A 21,256-nucleotide genomic window follows, 5' to 3' on the forward strand; every position below is an offset into this window, starting at 1 on the left:
GCATGTACCACTTCGCCCAGCTTCTTTTTTCCTAGTTTTATGTTCCTGTTAAAATATTTCTTATAGTTGTGGGTAGGGAGGCAGCTCAGTTAGTAGAGTGCTTGCCTGGCATGCACGAAGCTCTGGGTTCTGTGGTACACACTTGGGAAGTCGAGGCGGGGATCTGGTACACGAAGGCCCCCTGGGTGCATGTAGACTGTGCAGTGGAAGGTACTTCAGGCCTCTGCAGAGTCTCAGGAGGCCTAGATAGGACAGAGTCCAGTGGAAGGCAGAATTGCCGGGTTGCCTTAGGTCAGGCATCCTTGTGGTAGCTGCAGTTGTCAGTGGTTCATGTGTCTCCTACCCACCCCAGCACAGCGGAGAGACCTCAGAAGACACTGAGGACTTAGAATACACGCTCGAGTGTGAAGTAAGTGCTGACACAACCACACATTTGCTTTCTGACAAGCATGTGGAGGGAGACAGACAGGAGACGCCTCACTTGGGCCTTGGCAGTCAGGGCCTTTGCTAGCTGGGCTGGTGACGCTCGGCTGTTTGCTGTATTTGATCCGCCATTGGTCCTTAGAAAGCAGAGCTGGGGCAAGGCAAGCGGCTCAGTAGATGAGCACAGGCGTGAGGGGCGGGGTCTATCCTTAGAGCCATAGAGAGGATGAGGAGGTGGCACCTCCTACAAGGCTAGTGAGCCTTGGCATTGGGAGGTTGAGACCAGAGACTCCTCGGAAGCTCACAAGCCGTCTATGGCCAACGCTGAGTGGACAGGAGAGCTTGCCTTAGACAGGGTAGATGGCAAGAAGGTTGTCCTGTCCTCATCTGACAGCCCATGCACTGCTCTACGTATGTAATGTCATCTGTGCTCACACACGGACATGTATTTACACACCACACACATACACACAAAGCAAAACAAAACCCTAGAAGGACTGAGTGAGACAAGCAGACAGCCCACTTGGCTGCTTTGTCACCAGAGCATCATACAGCAGTGCAGACCTAGTGTAGAAGCCACGGCAGTGCAGACCTAGGACAGAAGCCACGGCGGTGCAGACCTAGGACAGAAGCCACGGCGGTGCAGACCTAGGACAGAAGCCATGGCGGTGCAGACCTAGTGTAGAAGCCACGGCAGTGCAGACCTAGGACAGAAGCCACGGCGGTGCAGACCTAGGACAGAAGCCACGGCGGTGCAGACCTAGGACAGAAGCCACGGCAGTGCAGACCTAGTGTAGAAGCCACGGCAGTGCAGACCTAGGACAGAAGCCACGGCAGTGCAGACCTAGGACAGAAGCCACGGCGGTGCAGACCTAGGACAGAAGCCACGGCAGTGCAGACCTAGGACAGAAGCCACGGCAGTGCAGACCTAGGACAGAAGCCACGGCGGTGCAGACCTAGTGTAGAAGCCACGGCAGTGCAGACCTAGTGTAGAAGCCACGGCAGTGCAGACCTAGGACAGAAGCCACGGCGGTGCAGACCTAGGACAGAAGCCACGGCAGTGCAGACCTAGGACAGAAGCCACGGCGGTGCAGACCTAGTGTAGAAGCCACAGCAGTGCAGACCTAGTGTAGAAGCCACGGCGGTGCAGACCTAGTGTAGAAGCCACGGCGGTGCAGATCTAGTGTAGAAGCCAGGGCGGTGCAGACCTAGGACAGAAGCCAGGGCGGTGCAGACCTAGGACAGAAGCCAGGGCGGTGCAGACCTAGGACAGAAGCCACGGCGGTGCAGACCTAGTGTAGAAGCCACGGCGGTGCAGACCTAGTGTAGAAGCCACGGCAGTGCAGACCTAGTGTAGAAGCCACGGCAGTGCAGACCTAGGACAGAAGCCACGGCAGTGCAGACCTAGGACAGAAGCCATGGCGGTGCAGACCTAGTGTAGAAGCCACGGCGGTGCAGATCTAGTGTAGAAGCCACGGCGGTGCAGACCTAGGACAGAAGCCACGGCGGTGCAGACCTAGGACAGAAGCCACGGCGGTACAGACCTAGTGTAGAAGCCACGGCAGTGCAGACCTAGGACAGAAGCCACGGCAGTGCAGACCTAGGACAGAAGCCATGGCGGTGCAGACCTAGTGTAGAAGCCACGGCGGTGCAGACCTAGTGTAGAAGCCACGGCAGTGCAGACCTAGGACAGAAGCCACGGCGGTGCAGACCTAGGACAGAAGCCACAGCAGTGCAGACCTACTGTAGAAGCCACGGCAGTGCAGACCTAGGACAGAAGCCACGGCGGTACAGACCTAGTGTAGAAGCCACGGCAGTGCAGACCTAGGACAGAAGCCACAGCAGTGCAGACCTACTGTAGAAGCCACGGCAGTGCAGACCTAGTGTAGAAGCCACGGCGGTGCAGACCTAGTGTAGAAGCCACGGCGGTACAGACCTAGTGTAGAAGCCACGGCAGTGCAGACCTAGTGTAGAAGCCACGGCAGTGCAGACCTAGTGTAGAAGCCACGGCGGTACAGACCTAGTGTAGAAGCCACGGCAGTGCAGACCTAGGACAGAAGCCACAGCAGTGCAGACCTACTGTAGAAGCCACGGCGGTGCAGACCTAGTGTAGAAGCCACGGCAGTGCAGACCTAGGACAGAAGCCACAGCAGTGCAGACCTACTGTAGAAGCCACGGCGGTGCAGACCTAGTGTAGAAGCCACGGCAGTGCAGACCTAGGACAGAAGCCACGGCGGTGCAGACCTAGTGTAGAAGGGCCCTTAGACATCAAGGTGTGGCTGGCTCTGGATGTTTTATTTTTAATCCATGTGACTGTAGCTTTTGAAACCTTAGTTCCATCTGTCTGTCTTTCTGTGTTCTTTCCCTGTACTCTGCTGTTGCTGCTGCTATACAGAGCATGCTCTATATCACTTTTTCTTACCCTTCCTCAGGCCGCCACCCTTTACCACAGTTCTCATGGTGTGGGGACCCCAACCAGAACATCATTTCCATTGTGACTCCGTAACTGTAGTTTTGCTACTGTAATGAATCATAATGTAAAAATCTGATCTGTGACCCCTTTGAAGAAGTCATTTGACCCTCAAGGGGGTCAAACCCACAGATTGAGAACACAGATTGCTCCAAGGTCATCTGTGGAGATAGAATGAGATAGCCGGTATGGAGGAAGCATGGTTCCTGTTCAGCCAGCATTCATGATGCCACTTCTAGGGTTACAAACCAGGGCCTGCCTGGCTTTCACATTCATTATAGTTCAATGGTTTTCAGCCTGTGGGTCTTGACTCCTTTGGGGTGGAATACCTGTTTCTTTTCTTTTTTTTTTTTCTTTTCTTTTTTTCGGGGCTGGGTACCGAAGAATACCTGTTTCATAGAGGTTGCCTAAGACCACTCGAAAACACCAACATTTACATTAGGATTCACAACAGTAGCAAAACTACAGCTATGAAGTAGCAGTGAAATAATGTCCTGGTTGGGGTCACCACACAGGAGGAACTGTGTTAACAGGTGGCGGCATCAGGAAGGTGGAGAACACAGCTCTAGTTGACGGGGATGATACACACATAAACCAAGCATGCCTAGCTGGAAGCTGAGGCAGAAGGATCAATTGAAAAGCCTTGTAGGGGGCTGGAGAGGTGGCCCAGAGGTTAAGAGCACTGACTGTTCTTCCCTGGGTCCTGAGTTCAAATCCCAGCAACCACGTGGTGGCTCACAACCATCTATAATGAGATCTGATGCCCTCTTCTAGTGTGTCTGAAGACAGAGACCGTGTACTCACATATATAAAATGAATAAACCTTTTAAAAAAAAGACAAAAAGAAGAGCCTTGCAGGGCCAGGCAGTGACCAGCCCTTTAGTTCCTTGGCTCAGGAAGCAGAGCCAGGCAGCTCTATGAGTTCAAGGTCAGCCTGGTCTACAGAGTTCTAACACAGCCAAAGCTACACAAAGAAACCTTATCAGGGCAGGGATGGGGGGGGCACTAAAAAGATAGACTAAACCAGAGGTGTCACTGGGAGTGAGTGGTCACAAAGACAGTAGAACAGACCAGAGGTTGAGGTGAACCCAAAAGGGCCACGATGAGCTGAGTCAGCTTTTTAGAGAGGAGGGATTACTGAAAGACCCAGTGGCTTTCTGGTCTCTGACTTTTCAAACAAAGGGGACAGTGATCAAAGGAGCATTTGAGTGGGCTGGCTTAGGGCAGCGTTTCCAGGGTGCACTGGTAGGGCCGAGGTATAGAGATAACAGGTGTAGCAGCAGCAAGAGCAGCAGATCCTTACAAAGCAAAGCAGCCATGTGTGCCAGGAGCTGCTTACCTCTGTTCTCACCATAGCCTGTGAGATCCATCGGCTCTGTGCTCGTTCATCTCACCATAGCCTGTGAGATCCATCGGCTTTGTCTGTGCTCGGTCATCTCACCATAGCCTGAGATCCATTGGCTCTGTCTGTGCTCGGTCATCTCACCATAGCCTGTGAGATCAGCGGGCTCTGTGCATCTCACAGGTGAGGAAACTGTAACTCTGTTCATAAGTTCCAGGCTGGGGGCTGAATCTGCTCTGTTTGTATGTGCCTGCGTGTGCATGTACATGCATGAATGTTGCGTATTTATGTACGGAGGCTAGAAGGAGGGTTTCGGGGGCTGGAGAGATGGCTCAGCGGTTAAGAGCACTGACTGCTCTTCCAGAGGTCATGAGTTCAAATCGCAGCAACCACATGGTGGCTCACAACCATCTGTAATGAGATCTGATGCCCTCTTCTGGTGTGTCTGAAGACAGCTACAGTGTACTTATACATAATAAATAAATACATCTTTTAAAAAAAAAAAAAAAAAAAGGAGGGTTTCGGATGCCTTGGAACGAGATAGAGTTCCAAGATAGGCATTTGTGAGCTGCCTGGTGTGAGTGCTAAGATTCCAGCGCTCTGCATTCTGATAGAGGAGCCGTAAGAGTTCGTGGGCTGGAGAGGTGACTCAGTGTTAAGAGCACTGACTGCTCTTCAGAGGCCCCAGTTCGTTCCTCAGAACGTACATGGCAGCTTACACCTATCTGCAACTCCTGTTCCAGGACATCCAACACCTTCACCCAAACATACGTGCAGCACAAATGCCATAATTAAAATTTAAAAAAGTTGTAAGTACTCTTAACCACTGAGCCGTCTCTTCATTACAGTTTTTTGAAAACAGGGTGTCACTGTTAGCCCAGGCTGGCCTAGAACTATGGCCATCCTCCTACCTCAGCCTCCTAAATACTGCGGATATGGATTACAGGTGTAAGCAAGCCAGCTAGGCTTAGTGTGTTCTTTGTTTTCAAGACAGGGTTTCTCTGGGTAACCCTGGCTGTCTGGGAATCGCTCTGTAGACCAGGCTGCCCATGAATTCAGAGATCTGCCTGTCTCTGCCTCCCAAGTGCTGGATGAAAAACGTGCGCCACCACCTCCCAGTGGTGTTCTCTAGTGTGTTCTTAACATTGAGCTCCACAGATGAGAGGCTGTCCTAAGGCAGGGACGGAGGTGTGCTACAAGGGCTGAGCAGGAGTCTAAACCTTCAAACCCACTGACTTCCCACCTCCTCCCTTCCCTCAAGGCCTGGCCTTGTAGAAAGAGATTCCCCAGAGTCCAGGGCACCTTGCATTGTCTAAAATGACACTGGCTGGTTGCTGGTCACAACAGGAGTGTATGGTGCCTATTCTGTTCCTTTCCTTTTGTTACCTGGTCAAACCCACTCCAGTCAAACGAGCTTTCTAGGGTTGTTTGAAGCAGAGAGCACCAGATGACCAAAGTGCTAACAAGCCACACTCGAGCCACAGGCCTCTCTACTGGATTCAGTTCCCTTGCATTCTCCTGTGTCCAGACAGAACACAGGCGTCACATAATTTTTCTTTTCTTTTTTTTTTCTGGAGTTGAGGACTGAACCCAGGGCCTTGTGCTTGCTAGGCAAGCGCTCTACCACTGAGCTAAATCCCCAACCCTGTAATTTTTCATTTTTATTCATTCATTCACTTTGCTGTCCTGGTGACCTCGGGCTAGACAGATACTCTGCCACAGAGCTATGTGCCGACATCTTAACTTTGAGTCAGGGTCTCAGCTGTTGTCACCTTTCTTTGCCTTCTTCACAGCTGGCTTACAGGTGTGTGCCACCAAGCTCCCTTAGTTTACTGGGCTTTTGTTGTTTTAAACCAGGGTCTTGGGCTAGAGAGATGGCTCAGTGGTTAAGAGCACTGACTGCTCTTCCAGAGGCCCTGAGTTCAATTCCCAGCAACCACATGGTGGCTCGCAACCATCTGTAATGGGATCTGATGCCCTCTTCTGGTGTGTCTGAAGACAGTGACAGTGTACTTCTATATAATAAATAAATAAATCTTTGTTAAAAAAAAAAGCCAGGGTCTTGCTCTGCAGTCCAGACTGGCTTGGGAACTACTGATCCTTGTGATTCCATCTCCCTAATTCTGGAATTAACAAGTGTGCAGAATACCCAGGTTTTTTTGTTTTTGCTTTTAAAGATTTATGATTTTTGGCCAGGATAGGCAGGGCTACAGAGAAACATTGTCTTAAAAAAAAACCAAACAAAAAACACCCCCCCCCCCAAAAAAAAGGAAAAAAGACTGTCTTTCTGTGCATGCTTTGTCTGCATGTAGCTGTGTATGTGCACCACAGGCATTCTTGGTGTCCTTGGAGGCCACAAGAGGGCATTAGACCCAGGACTGGAGTTATAGGCATTTGCCTGCTGCTGTGTGGGTGCTGGGCATCAAACTGGGCTTCCCTGGATGAGCAGCCAGTGCTCTTAACTGCTGAGCCACCAGTCCGGCCAGCTCACCGCCTCCTTTACTTTCCCTTTTTCTTTTTTCGAGACAAGGTCTCATCACTATGTAGCTCTGGATGGCCTTGAACTCATGCTTCTGCCTCCCAAGTGCTAGGATTAAAGGCATGCACCACCATGCCTGACTTAATTAAACCTTTTATTACTGTATGTATGTGTACGCACACACTTATGCACGCACGCACGTGTCTGTCTGTCTGTTGGCTGACAGAAGTATGGAGATGCCTGTGTAGGCCAGAGGAGAGCATTAGGTCCTTTGAACTGGAGTTGCAGGTTGTGTGCAGTCTAGTGTGAGTGCAGGGAACCCACCCAGGTCTTCTGTGAGAGCGGTGCATGCTCCGAAGCACTGAGACATTTATCTAGTCCCAGGCTCCTTTTTCTAAAACAAAACAAAACAGGATTTTTATTAAACTAAATTTCTGGCAAGGTGCTATGACTCAAGAAGAAATTTCTTTTACTAAATTTTAAATTGTAGGGTGTAGAACATTGGGTAATGTGAGGTGTGTCCAGTGACTTGTTAGGTAGATCACACACAGTGCTTCATCCCAAGTGCCCTCAAGGCAGTGCTCCCACTGCTGAGAAGAAGTCTGATGCCTCCTCTCAGTCAGCTCTTCCACCCAGGCTGGCTGTCTTCTCCCATCCTCAGGATTGATCTACCACTAGGCTAACCTTCAGCCCTGTTAACTACTGTTCTGATTTCTGTCAGCATCTGTCCCATTACTTGTGCCTCCTTGTGATGTGAACTAAAAGCTGTTGACACGTGATAGGCCTCCTGGATCTTTATGGCAGTTATCTCTGTCCCTGGCCTGTCTCTGGGCAGGGACAGCTCAGTGCCTCTCCAAGGGTAACTAGGCTAGGGGTGGTACATGGTCAAGGTCAGGGTAGAGGGCATCTCATGGAGAGCCAGCTTCAACAAATTACTTTTATGTCCAGGCGCAGCCCCAGCCCCAGCCTCAGCCACCATCATCCAACAAGCGACCTAGTAACAGCACACCACCCCCAACGCAACTCAGCAAAATCAAGTACTCAGGGGGACCCCAGATTGTCAAGAAAGAACGACGCCAAAGCTCCTCCCGCTTCAACCTCAGCAAGAACCGGGAGCTACAGAAACTTCCTGCCTTGAAAGGTACTCACAGCCAGCCAGGGACTGGTGGACTGGGCTGTGAGCTTTGGTTTAGGAGTGTCTTTGGGGAAAAGGTGTACTCTAGTCGTAAGAGGTGCCACTGTGAGGTGCCTGGAAGCAGAACGGGGTCAGGGTGGGGAGGGAAGTCTTCAGGAGCAATTAGGACGTGCACCTGACTGCTGCGACCTCCACAGATTCGCCAACCCAGGAACGTGAGGAGCTGTTCATCCAGAAGCTACGCCAGTGCTGTGTCCTCTTTGACTTCGTGTCAGACCCACTCAGTGACCTCAAATTCAAAGAGGTGAAGCGGGCAGGACTCAATGAGATGGTGGAGTATATCACCCACAGCCGTGACGTTGTCACCGAGGCCATCTACCCCGAGGCTGTCACCATGGTGGGCACAGGGAAAGGAAACAGAGGGCAGGGGGAGGCCCGGGGAAGCCTAGACAGTGTTCTAAGTTGGGCTCACGCCTCAGTTTTCAGTGAATCTCTTCCGGACGCTGCCTCCTTCATCGAATCCCACAGGAGCCGAGTTTGACCCTGAGGAAGATGAGCCTACCTTGGAAGCGGCCTGGCCACATCTCCAGGTACCAGGACAAAGGGATAGGCTGGGTCTGACTGTAGGAAACAGGGTCACTCAGCCTGTAGCAAGGGGCATCTCCCTGTCCTTGGGTCATGCCTCAGTGAGCCTCTTTTCCTCCACAGCTTGTGTATGAGTTTTTCTTACGTTTCTTGGAATCTCCAGATTTCCAGCCGAATATAGCCAAGAAGTACATTGACCAGAAGTTTGTACTTGCTGTGAGTCTGAGCTCCTGCCCTTCCCCTGAACTGTAGTCTCACACGCCTTCACCCGTGTCCTGCCTGCTGCTTCCCTCATTCTGATTATACTGGGAGTTCAGCTCTGTCTGGTACAAAGCTCCCAAAGAGCTTTTTTTACCTTCTAGTGTAACTGGAGGAAAAAAGCAAGCAAGTATGTCCCTCCACTCTGGGTGTAAACAGGCACACCCAGAGCACAATGGAGGAGCTAGATGATAAACTCACTCTGAGACCTGACGCCATTCCCCAGAGCACCTTGTGACCCCAGCCCATGCCTTCCCTGACTGCTACCTCATCCCTGCCTTTCTGACCCTCCTGCCCCCAGCTCCTGGACCTTTTCGATAGCGAAGACCCTCGAGAGCGGGATTTTCTTAAGACCATTTTGCATCGCATCTATGGCAAGTTTTTGGGGCTCCGGGCTTATATCCGTAGGCAGATCAACCACATCTTCTACAGGTGAGGCGATGAGGCCAGGCTTGGGAGCACAGCACAGCACAGCCCTGCGGAGGTGGGATGGGAGCAGGAAGGCAGGGAAGACTGCAGCATGCTGGAGGGGTGGTGTCAAGATGGCCTTCTTCCCTTAGGTTCATTTATGAGACTGAGCATCACAATGGCATTGCTGAGCTCCTGGAGATCCTCGGCAGGTCAGTGGGCAGTGGGATGCCACGGGAGATGGGACGGGCCCTCAATTCCCACGTTAGCCCGTGGTCCTAAAGACGCACGCCCTTTGACTTCTAGCATCATCAATGGCTTTGCCTTGCCCCTTAAGGAAGAGCACAAGATGTTTCTCATCCGCGTCCTGCTTCCACTTCACAAAGTCAAGTCCCTGAGTGTGTACCACCCTCAGGTGAGCCACCTTCCTCTGAGGACCCCTCACCTGAGCATCGGAGACCAAGGGGTGGGTGGGGAATCCCTGTCAGCATAAAGGAGTGATTGTGGTAAATCTTCTGTACCTCCTGTATCTGCCAATCTTGTCACTGAGAGCTGACTTTCACTTGTACCCCCAACCTTTTGCAGCTGGCATACTGTGTGGTACAGTTCCTGGAGAAGGAGAGCAGTCTCACTGAGCCGGTAATTTCCCTTCTGGGTTCCACTCATCAGCGATGCTTGCCTATTGCTACCTGTTGGTTTTGTTTCTGTCGTTTTTGTGGTATTGGCCCTTGTACATCTCAGGGAAGGGCTTTATCACTGAGCCACTCCCCTAGCTCTAGTCAGTAACTACCAAGTAATGCTCTAAGTGGATGCTCAGGAGGCCTGAGCAGTGTGGCTTTCTCTGAAGGGAAACAAAACCTGTATCCTTGGAAAACAGGTCCAAGCCTGAGAAGCCGTGTGGTTAGCAAGGGGAAAGGCAACAAAAGGGCTTCCCAGATAACTGAGCAGGGTTAGGAATTTTAGCCTCGTGTCATCTTCACAGGTGATTGTGGGACTTCTCAAATTTTGGCCTAAGACCCACAGCCCCAAGGAGGTGATGTTTCTGAATGAGCTAGAGGAGATTCTGGATGTCATTGAACCCTCGGAGTTCAGCAAAGTCATGGAGCCGCTCTTCCGCCAGCTCGCCAAATGTGTCTCCAGCCCCCATTTCCAGGTAAGACCAGACTCACTGACTCCCAGATGTGGCAGAGCAGGTCTTGAGGAGTGCGGGGAGTGCCCACTGACCTCAACTGTCCCTGCCAGGTGGCAGAGCGTGCCCTGTACTACTGGAACAATGAGTACATCATGAGCCTGATCAGTGACAATGCTGCCCGTGTCCTCCCCATCATGTTTCCTGCGCTCTACAGGAACTCCAAAAGCCACTGGAACAAGTATGCACTGGGGTAGCACTGATGGTGGGATGTGGATATTGCACACTGAGGGTACAGAAGAGCTCGAGGCATGGATCCCCCGTGGGCACACAGCAAGCAGAGCTGGCGTCCACCAGATACTCAGTGTAGGACCTCACCTCGAGGTTGACTGGCAGGGAAAGGTGCTAATGAGACCTCCTCAGAGTACCACACAGGGACCTGGATCACCCCACACAGCTCTGGAGAGGTCCTGGGGGGTGGGGCGGACTATGTGAGATGCTTAAAAAACAAAACTGAGTCCTACTTGTAAAAGGCTTTCCTGCTGAAAGCAGACTTAGTGTGTTACTGACCGTCCTCCATGTTACTGGGAGGCCACGGAATGTGCAGCAAGGAGGGGTTAGGCACGTGGGCCAGTATATGTAAAGACCATCAGTCGGGAACAAGAAAAAGAAGACACCGGGGAACAAGCAGACTGGGCTGTGGCACCGATGGCAGGCCTGGCCTCCTGAACTCTGTCTTTCCCTGGGTGGCAGGACAATCCATGGACTCATCTACAATGCCCTGAAGCTCTTCATGGAGATGAACCAGAAGCTGTTTGATGATTGTACACAACAGTACAAGGCCGAGAAGCAGAAGTGAGTATCTCTCTCCTGAGAGGACTGTTACCTTCTGCCTCAGCTCACTGGCCCTAATCCCATCCAATGCTCCTCCCTTAGGGGCCGGTTCCGAATGAAGGAGAGAGAGGAGATGTGGCAGAAGATTGAGGAGCTGGCCCGGCTCAATCCCCAGGTGAGGCTTTATGCTCCTGCCCTGAGGTCACGGAAGAGGCTTTGGAGGAAGGGTGAGGCAGATAGGCCCACAAGAGGGGCTTCTCACCGTCTGTCCATACCTTGCCCTCTCAGTACCCTATGTTTCGAGCTCCTCCACCGCTGCCCCCTGTGTATTCCATGGAGACAGAGACCCCCACAGCAGAGGACATCCAGCTCCTGAAAAGGACGGTGGAAACAGAAGCAGTGCAGGTGAGAGGGCACCAGGGGCAAGAGTCAGGCTGGGACAGCAATGATGGGGAGGTGGGAGGGGGAGAGACAGCCAGCAGAAAAGAAAGGAGGAAAAGCATCTCTTGGGAACTGTGGTCCCCACTCCTGGTCTCTCTGAACACAGATGCTGAAGGACATCAAGAAGGATAAAGTGCTGCTCCGGAGGAAGTCAGAGCTGCCACAGGATGTGTACACCATCAAGGCACTGGAGGCACACAAGCGGGCAGAAGAGTTTCTAACTGCCAGCCAGGAGGCTCTCTGACCCCTTCACCTTCCCACAGGGTTATCGCCCACTCAGCCCTGGGGTGCAGCCCAGCCCTTCACCCTCTGCTCCTTATTGGCTGACCTGGGGCAAAACAGCACCTCTCTGGCTACTCTAGGATGCAGGCACTGGAAGCAGGGATGCCCGGCGTGCTCCCTCTTCTCCCCTAACTGTGTTCATGCCTCCCTGTGGCTAGTACAGACAGGCTGAGCACTGAGTGCTCAGTGCTTAGACAACCTGGGGGTGCCTGTCCCCCTGCTCCTAACCCCACAGCTACCTGAAACTGTTCTGAGAAATACACACAGGAATCACATGTTCCTCTCCTCTCCCCTTCATCCTCATCTGAAGTTGAGGTGTCTCTCCTCTTCCTGCAGGGTACAGCAGGAGAGTGCCACCAAAGTCATGTTAAGCTCCACAGGCCCCTGGCGTGAAGAGCTGGGGGGACCCATCCTGAGCAGCACAAGTAGGCCCCAGGCCTAGCTTTATGCAGGCAGGGGGAGTGTGGTCCTTTTTATCCTATGCCTAAACAAGACAACACAGACGGACAAACTAGTATGTTATGGACACTAGATGACTACAGGGCCCGGTGTGCCAAGCAGGGAGAATGAGCCATCTGCCTTGCCCTCTCTGGCAAGCAGTAGTCCTGGGATCACAGTTGAAGGGACCACCCTGTGGCTGACTGCTTTCCCTGCTCTTGGTTCCCAGAGCTATAGAGGAGCAGCAGGAGCAGTGCTCTAAGCATGGCTCCCTGGAGTGCCTATTTATTTCCTTGTTTTTGCTGATGCTGGGCAGGTCCTCACCTGTACCCTTTGGGCACTCAGAAACACAATAGACTGGGGAGGGCTGGACCAGGATTCAGGGGCACAGGCAGCACGGCGTTTGGCTGTGTACATAGGGTGCTTTATTCTCCACAGAGTGATACAGGCTAAGGTGGGCTGGGCTTGGGCCAATGTCCCCATATGTACAGAACTGAATAAAGTGGGTCTCTGAGAGGTCTGACTTGCCTTGGTGTGAAAAAGGACATGGGAAGAAGGTGGATGTTAAAACCAGAACTGTTAGTCCTGTGCTGGTCCGGGCCTGGAATGCAGGGAGGTAAGGCAGCTAGCTCTCTGAGTGGTCACTTCCAGGCAGGGGATGCCTGCCGGGCTTGGAGGGCTTTCTGCACCACATCTTCCCACTGAGCATCTGATATCTCCCGAGCCCAGGCGGGAACCCCTGGCGCAGGCAGGCTCACTCCAGCCATCGTCCTCTTCACCAGCTCCACATGTTCTGAAAGCACAGCACAGGCTGGTCAGGGAGTGCGGACCAGCTCCTGAGTCAGCTGGGACCAACGCAGCCAGGTCCACGTTACTGCCACAGCTACCCAGTCCCAAATCCAGTGGAATAGCATTTCACTTAGATTCTGAAGTCCACAAAATTTCAGTTAACAAAGTCCTTCTTAGGAATAAAGTGATCTGTTTTTTGGGGGTGGGGGTGGGAGTGGAGGTGGGGGTTGTATTTGTTTTTTTTTTTCAAGATAAGACTTCTCTTTGTAGAATTTGATCTGTAGACCCAGATGGCCTCAAACTCAGAGACCAACCTGCCTCTTGCCTCTGCCTCATGATTCTGGGATTAAAGGTGTCTACCACCATGCCCAGTTCTTACTGGTTCTAAGCCAATCCCTTTTCTTCATGATTATTCCTAAATGAAAGAATGAGTTTTGGTTTTTGTTTTACCTGGGTCCATGGGGATGGAGCTGTGGCTGCTCAATGCTGCAGCTCCCTCCTCATCTTCATCCTCACTCTCCAATGGTGGGTCTGGTAAGTGAAGCCCCAGGGCCTGCAGAACCAGAGGAGATAATGGGTCCAGCTTTTGGTACACTCCGTTTCACCTGCTTAGTAACAACTCCCTCTACCATACCTGGATCCGATCTTGGATGTCAGCAGCTCCATCTTCGCCCTCACCCACTGGTGCCAGTTCCACCTCTTCTTGTTCAGGGTCTTGATTGAGGGGCTGGTATGAGTAGCCTGCTGGGCCTGCTCCTGTTTCCTCCTGCTCTTCCTCGGGTTCTTCACTGCTCCAATCCCCAGTTCCTTCTGTAGGGCCCTGATGTGGCCCTAAGTCCTCAGTCTGATTGGGGAAGATACGCTCAGGGCCCATGGTGTCTCCCCCTAGAACTACTGCTGCCATCCGGGCAGGGGCTGCAAAGACAGAAAGGCAGGATAGGGACTGGGTGAGATCAGGTCTCCTTTCACGTTCAGACCACCCACTTCCTTCTCGCGGGTCTTGCATCTTCCTCCCCTCTGTCTCTCGCGCCTCCCCGTCTTAAGTTTGGGTTCTCATATTGAACTGGAGCACACTAGTCTTTAACTCGCTCGATTCCTAAATAAACAGACAACCGGAGGGCTTCACCTCTTCCTGTGAGACCCTTCCCAGAACCTCGCCCACTCACGCCACGCCCCTCCACCGCTAGGTCCCTAGACTACCCGCGATAGCGCGTCCCCGCCCCTTAGCCCCTCTATTCCGGGGGAGTGCAGTACCGCCTGACAAAAAAAACCTTCAGTCCCAGGGCTCCCCTTCAGTGGCCCCAGCTACAGCGTCCCCTACCCGCCCCCACTGATTCTCGGCGTTGGTTTTCCTCGCGCCTCACCCTCTCAGAGCCCACAGCCGGACCCGCACCTTCACTTCCGGCGGGGCAGGACGTGCTGGGGCTCTCTAGTCCTCCAGCCCCGCCCCGTGCCCGAGACTGACGCAAGCGAGGACGATTGCCCCGCCTCCGCCGTCCCCTGCCCGGACCACAAAGAACTACATTACCCAGTGACCCTTAGGCGCACGGCATGTTCTGGTCTTATGCGCATGCGCACAACAGGTCACGCCCACTCCCCCTCTTTGGAGCCTGAGGTAATTTCTGGACTACAAATCCCTAAAGCTGTCGGGCCCAGAGTTCTCACTGCACGTGCGCGTCTCGCTGCTCGCCGGAAGGACGAAGTCTGGCAGTGTTTATCTCGTTGGGGACCGAGGAATCGGTTGGCGGGCAACGGGTTCTAGGCTGCTGGCAGCGCGAGGACCCGCGGCCCCACCCCGGCCCGGCCTGGCAGGTAGCCTGGGATGGGTTGAGGGATGAGGAAGATTGGAGGGGCTGGCGACGCCCATTGCCTCCCGCTGGGGTCGCGGGGGAGGGGACAAGAAGGATGAGATGGGGGTGGGGAGGAGCTAGAGGGATGCTGGGAAAGAGGAGTGTTAATGGGCCGAGAAAGGTTTGGGGAAAATAGCCTGGAGACGGGTGGGAGAGACCTGGTGGCTGGAGGAATCGCTGAAAGAACTGGACGAGTGGGTTCTGAAGAGAATCAGGAAGCTGAGCATAATGGCAGGGGGAGGGGGCAGTGTCTGGCGTTGTGGGGGAGGGGCGACTGAGAAAGGTGGAATAAATCAGGGGTCCAGTCATATTCAGAGAGCACAGTTATGGTTGGAAGGGGATAATGAAGGGCTTTTTCCCCTTCGTGGACGTAGACGAGTTAGAGGGTCCCGATGTGGACCTTGGAATGGTGGGAGAAGGAAAAACAAGGAACTGCAAGGCTCTGGGGAGATTAAGAAGGGAAGGGTCGCCAGCGGTGGGTTGAAAGTGGCAGGGAAGGGACGTGTACACCAAGGGGCTGGCGGTTGAAAATGGCCTAGTGGTAGAAAAATGCTGGAGACCCAGAGGTATCGTTTAACCCCCTGCCTTTGAGTTATCCCAATGAAGACGATGGGATTCTTTATTCGCCTCTCCCTGGGATAGTAGACTCATCTTTGTGCGTTTTCGTGTTATTGCACTTACCTTCAAGGGAGAGTAAAGGCTATGAAGGGAGATAATAGACTCCACTCCATCACATTCTTTCCTATTTTGTTTTAAGACAGGGTCTTGTAGCTCTGATTTGGAACTTACTGTATAGACCTGTGTGGCTGGCCTTGATTAACACAGACATCCCCCTGCCTCCATGCCCCACCACACCTGCCTGGGGACTTGGATTCTTAAAGCTTTCAATCCCCTTTCTCTGAGAAGCAGACCTAAGAGCAGGAGTAGTGAAGTGAGAGTTTAACTTTTGACTGCTATTTCAAGTTGAGAGAGATGGCTATTTAAAGCATACAGTGTAGGGTTGGGGGAAGTTGGGTGAAAGCCTTATCTGTCCTCTTTAAGGGGACTTCCTGTGCTTGAGGTGTCTCCCCTACCCCTGAGGTTTCTCCTCTCTGCCAAAGCTTTTTTGAACAGGAGGCAGATCACTCAAATCTAGCACATGTCTCCTGGCAAAGGCATCACTAATTGCAAAAAGATTTACCTGAAAGAACTCTCAAATGTACCCATTGTCACTAGGCTGGTAGGGTGTCTTTAAGAGGCCACAACTGCTCTCATGCTCGGGGTTTCTCTTGTCCTGCCCAAAGGCATTTCGGTCTACACCTTCACCCCATCCCTCCTTTAGAGACCCAAACAGGGGAAGGGCTGCTGGAAGTGGCCTGTTCTCTAACAGTAGTAGGGTTGGGGAAGTTGAAAGAACTCTTCCCTACCCCCAACTCCCAGTATACACATACCTTTCTGGCTTAAGTTTCTAGTCCTGGCAGCATACGAGCCACAGCTGTCAAAGGAACTCCTCGTGCCTGTAGACACCCTGGGTGACCCCCGGGACAACGGATCAGCTGACAAGAACGACCTGTGAGGGGCTAACCAACCATGGTTACATGGAGTTCTCTGTCCTAGGTAGGGACACTGATCCACCCTAAAAGCCTAGAAGCTTTTTTTTTTTTAACTTTAAAGCACCCATGCCAGCTTTCAGTGGACCGTCTGTGGCTGGCTGGGCTATTAATAGCTGTGAGTATTTTGAGATCCCTACCTTTAAGAGATGGAGGGAAATTCTTAGAGAGGTGGCAGTAAACAGAGCCAGAAGCAAGAGCACACCCAGTATGGGAAAGGGGTTTGGAGACTGGGGGGCTTGGAGCTGTTCCAAGCCAGGAATGGGGTGGAGTTGGCAGGAGCAGGGGGGCAGTCATGATCACCATGATTCTGAGCTGGCAGTCAGGTTAAGGTGGCCCCACCCTTCACTGTGGGAGAACACAGGGCCAGGGCTAGCTCCTTGACCTCTGCAGCTCTCCTGGGGCAGGGCCAGCCACCTGAGCTGTGACTAGTGTTCCTGTAGAGGGGTGGTTTGGGAGGGCCACTGGGGTGGCACTTAGAGGCAAAGATTGGAACTGGACAGAGCCTCATCTGAGGAACCTGTGGCCCTAACTTGTGTACAGGTAGCAGAGGCAGCAGGCCGTGCCGGGGGGGCATGTTCATATAACCTGTGGCCCAGGGGATGTTACGGTGGACAGTGCATCTGGAGGGCGGGCCACGCAGGGTGAACCATGCTGCAGTGGCTGTTGGGCACCGAGTATACTCCTTCGGGGGTTACTGTTCTGGTGAAGACTACGAAACACTACGGCAGATAGATGTGCACATTTTCAATGCTGGTAAGCCAGTCCTCCCACCTTTCTGGAGTCCCTGTATTGGGGGAGGTCGTGGGCACCTAAATGAAGTTCAGTGGTTGTCTGTATGTGTGGCAAAGGGGTTGGGTAAGAATGTTTGCTTTGGGACATGGTGGCAGCCTCAGAGGAGGTTCCCAGGGCTGAGCAGAGCTGTGTCCACAGTGTCCTTGCGTTGGACAAAGCTGCCCCCAGTGAGGCCTGCTGTCCGAGGGCAAGCTCCTGTTGTGCCCTATATGCGGTATGGACACTCGACCGTCCTCATTGATGACACGGTCTTCCTTTGGGGTGGGCGTAATGACACCGAAGGGGCCTGCAACGTACTCTATGCCTTTGATGTCAGTGAGTATGGATCTCAAATGACGCCTTGGGCCTGGGAAAGGGGTTGTTGTGGGGAGTGCTGGAGAAGGGAAGGCCCGATTGAGATGGATATGTCTGCTGACTTGTGTCATTCTCTTAACTCTTTCAAAAGATACTCACAAGTGGTCCACACCCCGAGTGTCAGGAACAGTTCCTGGGGCCCGGGATGGACATTCAGCTTGTGTCCTGGGCAAGATCATGTACATTTTTGGGGGATATGAACAGCTGGTAAGTCTGGAAAAAACTAGTTTTACATCAAAAAGAAGAAAAAAGAGAAAAATTTAGCATGGTGGAATAGGAGGCTTTTAAGTGGCAGGATAGAGGGTCATAGCCAAAGTAACCATTGATAGTGTTTAAGTGGCAGGATAGAGGGCCGTAGCCAGAGGAACCATTGATAGTGTTTAAGTGGCAGGATAGAGGGCCGTAGCCAGAGGAACCATTGATAGTGTTTAAGTGGCAGGAAGGAGGGTCCCAGAGTAACCATTGATTTCCGTTTTCTACCTTCCATTGCTCAGGCCGACTGCTTTTCCAATGACATCCACAAGCTGGATACCAGCACCATGACATGGACCCTTGTTTGTACAAAGGTCTGTTCTTTGGTCTGTCTTTTCCCCATCCTTGGCTGAAATCCTAGGAAGCTCAATTAGTTTCCCCTGCCCGAGCCCATGCTGACCCCTTTCCCCATCTCTCTGTTCTTGGCTAGGGCAATCCTGCACGATGGAGGGACTTCCACTCAGCCACAATGCTGGGCAATCACATGTATGTCTTCGGGGGCCGTGCTGATCGCTTTGGGCCATTTCATTCCAACAATGAGATCTACTGCAATCGAATTCGAGTCTTTGATACCAGAACCGAGGCCTGGCTCGACTGTCCTCACACGCCGGTGCTGCCTGAGGGGCGCAGAAGCCATTCAGCCTGTGAGTGCCTGTTACTGTTTTGGTGAATGCCCCATGCAACCCCACCCTCTCCTGACATATCTCTGCCCTTGCAGTTGGCTACAATGGAGAGCTGTATATCTTTGGAGGTTATAATGCAAGGCTGAATCGGCATTTCCATGACCTCTGGAAGTTTAATCCTGGTAAAGAGTGTTTCCTTTAGGGGAGGGACAGGAATAGTTGAGGTGGGAGGGAAAGAATGGTTTGACGGGTTGGAGTGGTGTGTGTAGATATCTTGGTTTGTCAAGTATTGAACCTCTAGGAACCTCTTTAGGGTCCTTTACGTGGAAGAAGATTGAACCGAAGGGGAAAGGGCCATGTCCCCGCCGCCGCCAGTGTTGCTGTATTGTTGGTGATAAGATTGTCCTCTTTGGGGGTACCAGGTTAGGAGCGGGACTCGGGAAAGGGCCTGTCTGTAACATCAGTGGTTTCTTAGTGAGGGTCTGAGGGTAGGTCCAGCACCCACTTCTTCCTCTTTTCGTCCCTCCAGCCCCTCTCCCGAGGAAGGCCTCGGGGATGAATTTGACCTCATCGATCATTCTGACTTACACATCTTGGACTTCAGTGAGTACTTCTTTCTGAGGTGCCTCTACTGTCAGGTTCTGTCTCTGGGTGGTGACCAGGATGGGACCTTTCCTGCTCTGACTGTCCTCCAACTCCTCCACTAAAGGTCCTAGTCTGAAGACTCTCTGCAAACTGGCCGTGATTCAGTACAACCTGGACCAGTCCTGTTTGCCCCATGACATCAGGTATGGCAGGTGCTTGTGGAGGAGAGGTTGTTGAGGGGGCGTGGCCTGCACAGGTGTGACCTGATTAGCAGACATTCCTGTCTGCTGGAGATGGGATTTTTGTGAGGAACAAGGAGATAAAGGTGCAGCCATCACGTGACAACTGTCAACTCTGAGAAAACAGTCTGAGCCATGCTCAGAAGCTCTGCTTCCTTGTGCAGTTTTGTTTGCTTTGTTTTGTTTTTTTTAGTGATGTATTTTAGAGAGTGTCTGACTAAATTTCAAGATTTATTTATATAAGTACATGACTTGGTATTTCTGATTTTTTAAAAAAATATTATTTAATGTATATGAGTACACTGTAGCTGTCTTCAGACACACCAGAAGAGGGCATCAGATCTCATTACAGATGGTTGTGAGCCACCATGTGGTTGCTGGGATTTGAACTCAGGACCTCTGGAAGAGCAGTCAGTGCTCTTAACCACTGAGTCATCTCTCCAACCCAAGGTTGCTATTTCTTGACTGTTAATTTAAGTATTGAGTTCAAACCGAGTCCCAAATGTCACTCCATGCACCGTGCCCTCCTTTTGATCGTTCTGAGGCAGTCCTTCCTCTTTGAACCAGGTTGCTTTAATTCTTGCTTGCTAAGGTATCTGTGCTTTGGTGGCACAGGATGCAGGCTGAACTGATAAATCCCATGAGTACCCGACTTAGTGTCTTAGTAACAGAGGGCTTTCGTAAGTCTTTATAAAGTGGAAGTATTGTGCAAAGCATAATTTAATTTGGTGGGGTGGATGGGAAAGTCTTTAGGCCCCGAAGTTTAGGGAGAATAGGAAGTCTGAATCAGGGCCTTAACATAAGGGAAATGGACAGCAAGAGACAGGGGCACTGGTAGGGAGGAGGGGAAGTGCTTGCCTGGTATCTGCAGAGCAGGAGAGAGATGCTGGGGTGTTTATTGGAATGGGTACACATAAACCAGGCGCTTAGGCTCAGAAATCTGTATAAACATAAACAGGAAATCCCGAAGAGCTTGGAGGTGGTTGAGTAGGTGGTGGTGGATGTAGTGGTGGGTGGGGTCTGGTGATTAAACCCAAAGGGGCTGTAAGGAAGAGGAAGCCGTGGGAGATTGGAGGGGCTGCTGTGTTCATAGCTTTGTCCAAAGAATTGTGGGTTTGTCATAGAGACCACCTCTTCTGTCTTCTCTGCCCATCGTTGGCCTTTCCAGGTGGGAGCTCAATGCCATGACCACCAACAGCAATATCAGCCGCCCCATTGTCTCCTCCCACGGATAGGGAGAAGTCTCTGCTGCCTCCCCTCCTGAGCCTGCTCTTGTCTTCATTGCCCCTGCCCATCTCACCTGCCTTCCCCTTTGGACCCTGGACTCAGTATACCTCCACGTGGAGTTGATGGACTAGAGGTGTTTTCTGTGCTGTGAATTCAGTGGGGAGTTGTTGGGGGGAGGGCCATTTCCCTCCTCCCTTGGGCCGAGGGCCCCTTCCCTTGGTGCTCTGTCCCCATCCACCTCCCTCCACTGCTCCTGGGCCTTTGCTCTGCCCCAGGCCAGCTGGGTAGCCAGGCTGTGCTGAAAAGGGACAGGAGTGGGGAGAAGAAGCCAGCAGTGTCGGAGCCTCAGGAGCTTCCCTCTCCCCGTGACCACCCTCTCCCTGCTTGAGCATCGCCCGGGAGCTGCGAGGAGCCTCAGCTGTTGGCATGAAACCCCCTCCCCAACTCGCGGTGGTGGGGACCAACAGACAGCTTCACCCTTCCTTGAGCTGTTGCTGTACCCCTGAAGCTCAGCCAGCTCTGACTTTATAAAACATAAAACCTCTAAACGTGTACTATTTCTGGCGACTACGATAGAGGGGCGGAGGCAAAGGGGCCACCCTTAAGGTTCTGGCTTCTCAGCCAAGCATCTGAAGAAATCCAATGCCACTGAGCTGGCAGCTGCTCTGGTGACTAACCCGCCCCAGAACTGAAGTTCGAGAACTGCAGGGCGGTGCTTCTGGCAGAGCC

General features: G+C 52.4%; 3 protein-coding genes across 16 annotated transcripts in view; 2 read left to right on the forward strand and 1 right to left on the reverse strand.

Annotated features, from left to right (window-relative positions):
- Ppp2r5d (protein phosphatase 2, regulatory subunit B', delta) overlaps nt 1-12,740 on the forward strand; it is a 29,675-nt gene extending 16,935 nt beyond the window's left edge. For all 4 annotated transcript variants that reach the window (XM_087566609.1, XM_087566610.1, NM_001427099.1 and 1 more), the window contains 14 exon segments: nt 7,663-7,855; nt 8,047-8,246; nt 8,329-8,439; nt 8,558-8,650; nt 8,994-9,124; nt 9,253-9,312; nt 9,407-9,515; nt 9,686-9,739; nt 10,083-10,253; nt 10,343-10,470; nt 10,983-11,084; nt 11,166-11,238; nt 11,352-11,468; nt 11,611-12,740. In XM_087566609.1, the coding sequence (XP_087422735.1) occupies nt 7,663-7,855; nt 8,047-8,246; nt 8,329-8,439; nt 8,558-8,650; nt 8,994-9,124; nt 9,253-9,312; nt 9,407-9,515; nt 9,686-9,739; nt 10,083-10,253; nt 10,343-10,470; nt 10,983-11,084; nt 11,166-11,238; nt 11,352-11,468; nt 11,611-11,748 (1,680 nt within the window). In that variant the 3' untranslated portion in view covers nt 11,749-12,740.
- On the reverse strand, nt 12,627-16,391 carry Mea1 (male-enhanced antigen 1). Of its 6 annotated transcripts, none has more exons than XM_087567682.1 (4): nt 16,294-16,391; nt 13,648-13,928; nt 13,464-13,566; nt 12,627-13,017 (listed from the first exon to the last, which is right to left on the reverse strand). In XM_087567682.1, the coding sequence occupies exons 2-4, from the start codon at nt 13,915-13,917 to the stop codon at nt 12,866-12,868; spliced, it is 525 nt and encodes a 174-aa protein (XP_087423808.1). In that variant the 5' UTR covers nt 13,918-13,928; nt 16,294-16,391; the 3' UTR covers nt 12,627-12,865. The 6 variants fall into 6 exon arrangements, with proteins under 6 accessions (XP_087423808.1, XP_087423809.1, XP_087423811.1 ...); XM_087567683.1 differs by lacking the exon at nt 16,294-16,391 and adding an exon at nt 14,679-14,837; XM_087567685.1 differs by lacking the exon at nt 16,294-16,391 and adding an exon at nt 14,407-14,475.
- Klhdc3 (kelch domain containing 3) lies at nt 14,726-21,075 on the forward strand. Of its 6 annotated transcripts, none has more exons than XM_087566603.1 (12): nt 14,726-14,825; nt 16,308-16,459; nt 16,996-17,208; nt 17,386-17,562; nt 17,693-17,808; nt 18,096-18,167; nt 18,284-18,497; nt 18,572-18,658; nt 18,790-18,898; nt 19,006-19,079; nt 19,186-19,264; nt 20,536-21,075. In XM_087566603.1, the coding sequence occupies exons 3-12, from the start codon at nt 17,055-17,057 to the stop codon at nt 20,648-20,650; spliced, it is 1,197 nt and encodes a 398-aa protein (XP_087422729.1). In that variant the 5' UTR covers nt 14,726-14,825; nt 16,308-16,459; nt 16,996-17,054; the 3' UTR covers nt 20,651-21,075.
- Nucleotides 21,076-21,256: the final 181 nt, after the last annotated feature.

The sequence above is a fragment of the Rattus norvegicus genome, chromosome 9, assembly GCF_021556685.1.
Source record: "Rattus norvegicus strain SHRSP/BbbUtx chromosome 9, alternate assembly SHRSP_T2T, whole genome shotgun sequence".
NCBI lineage: Eukaryota > Metazoa > Chordata > Mammalia > Rodentia > Muridae > Rattus > Rattus norvegicus.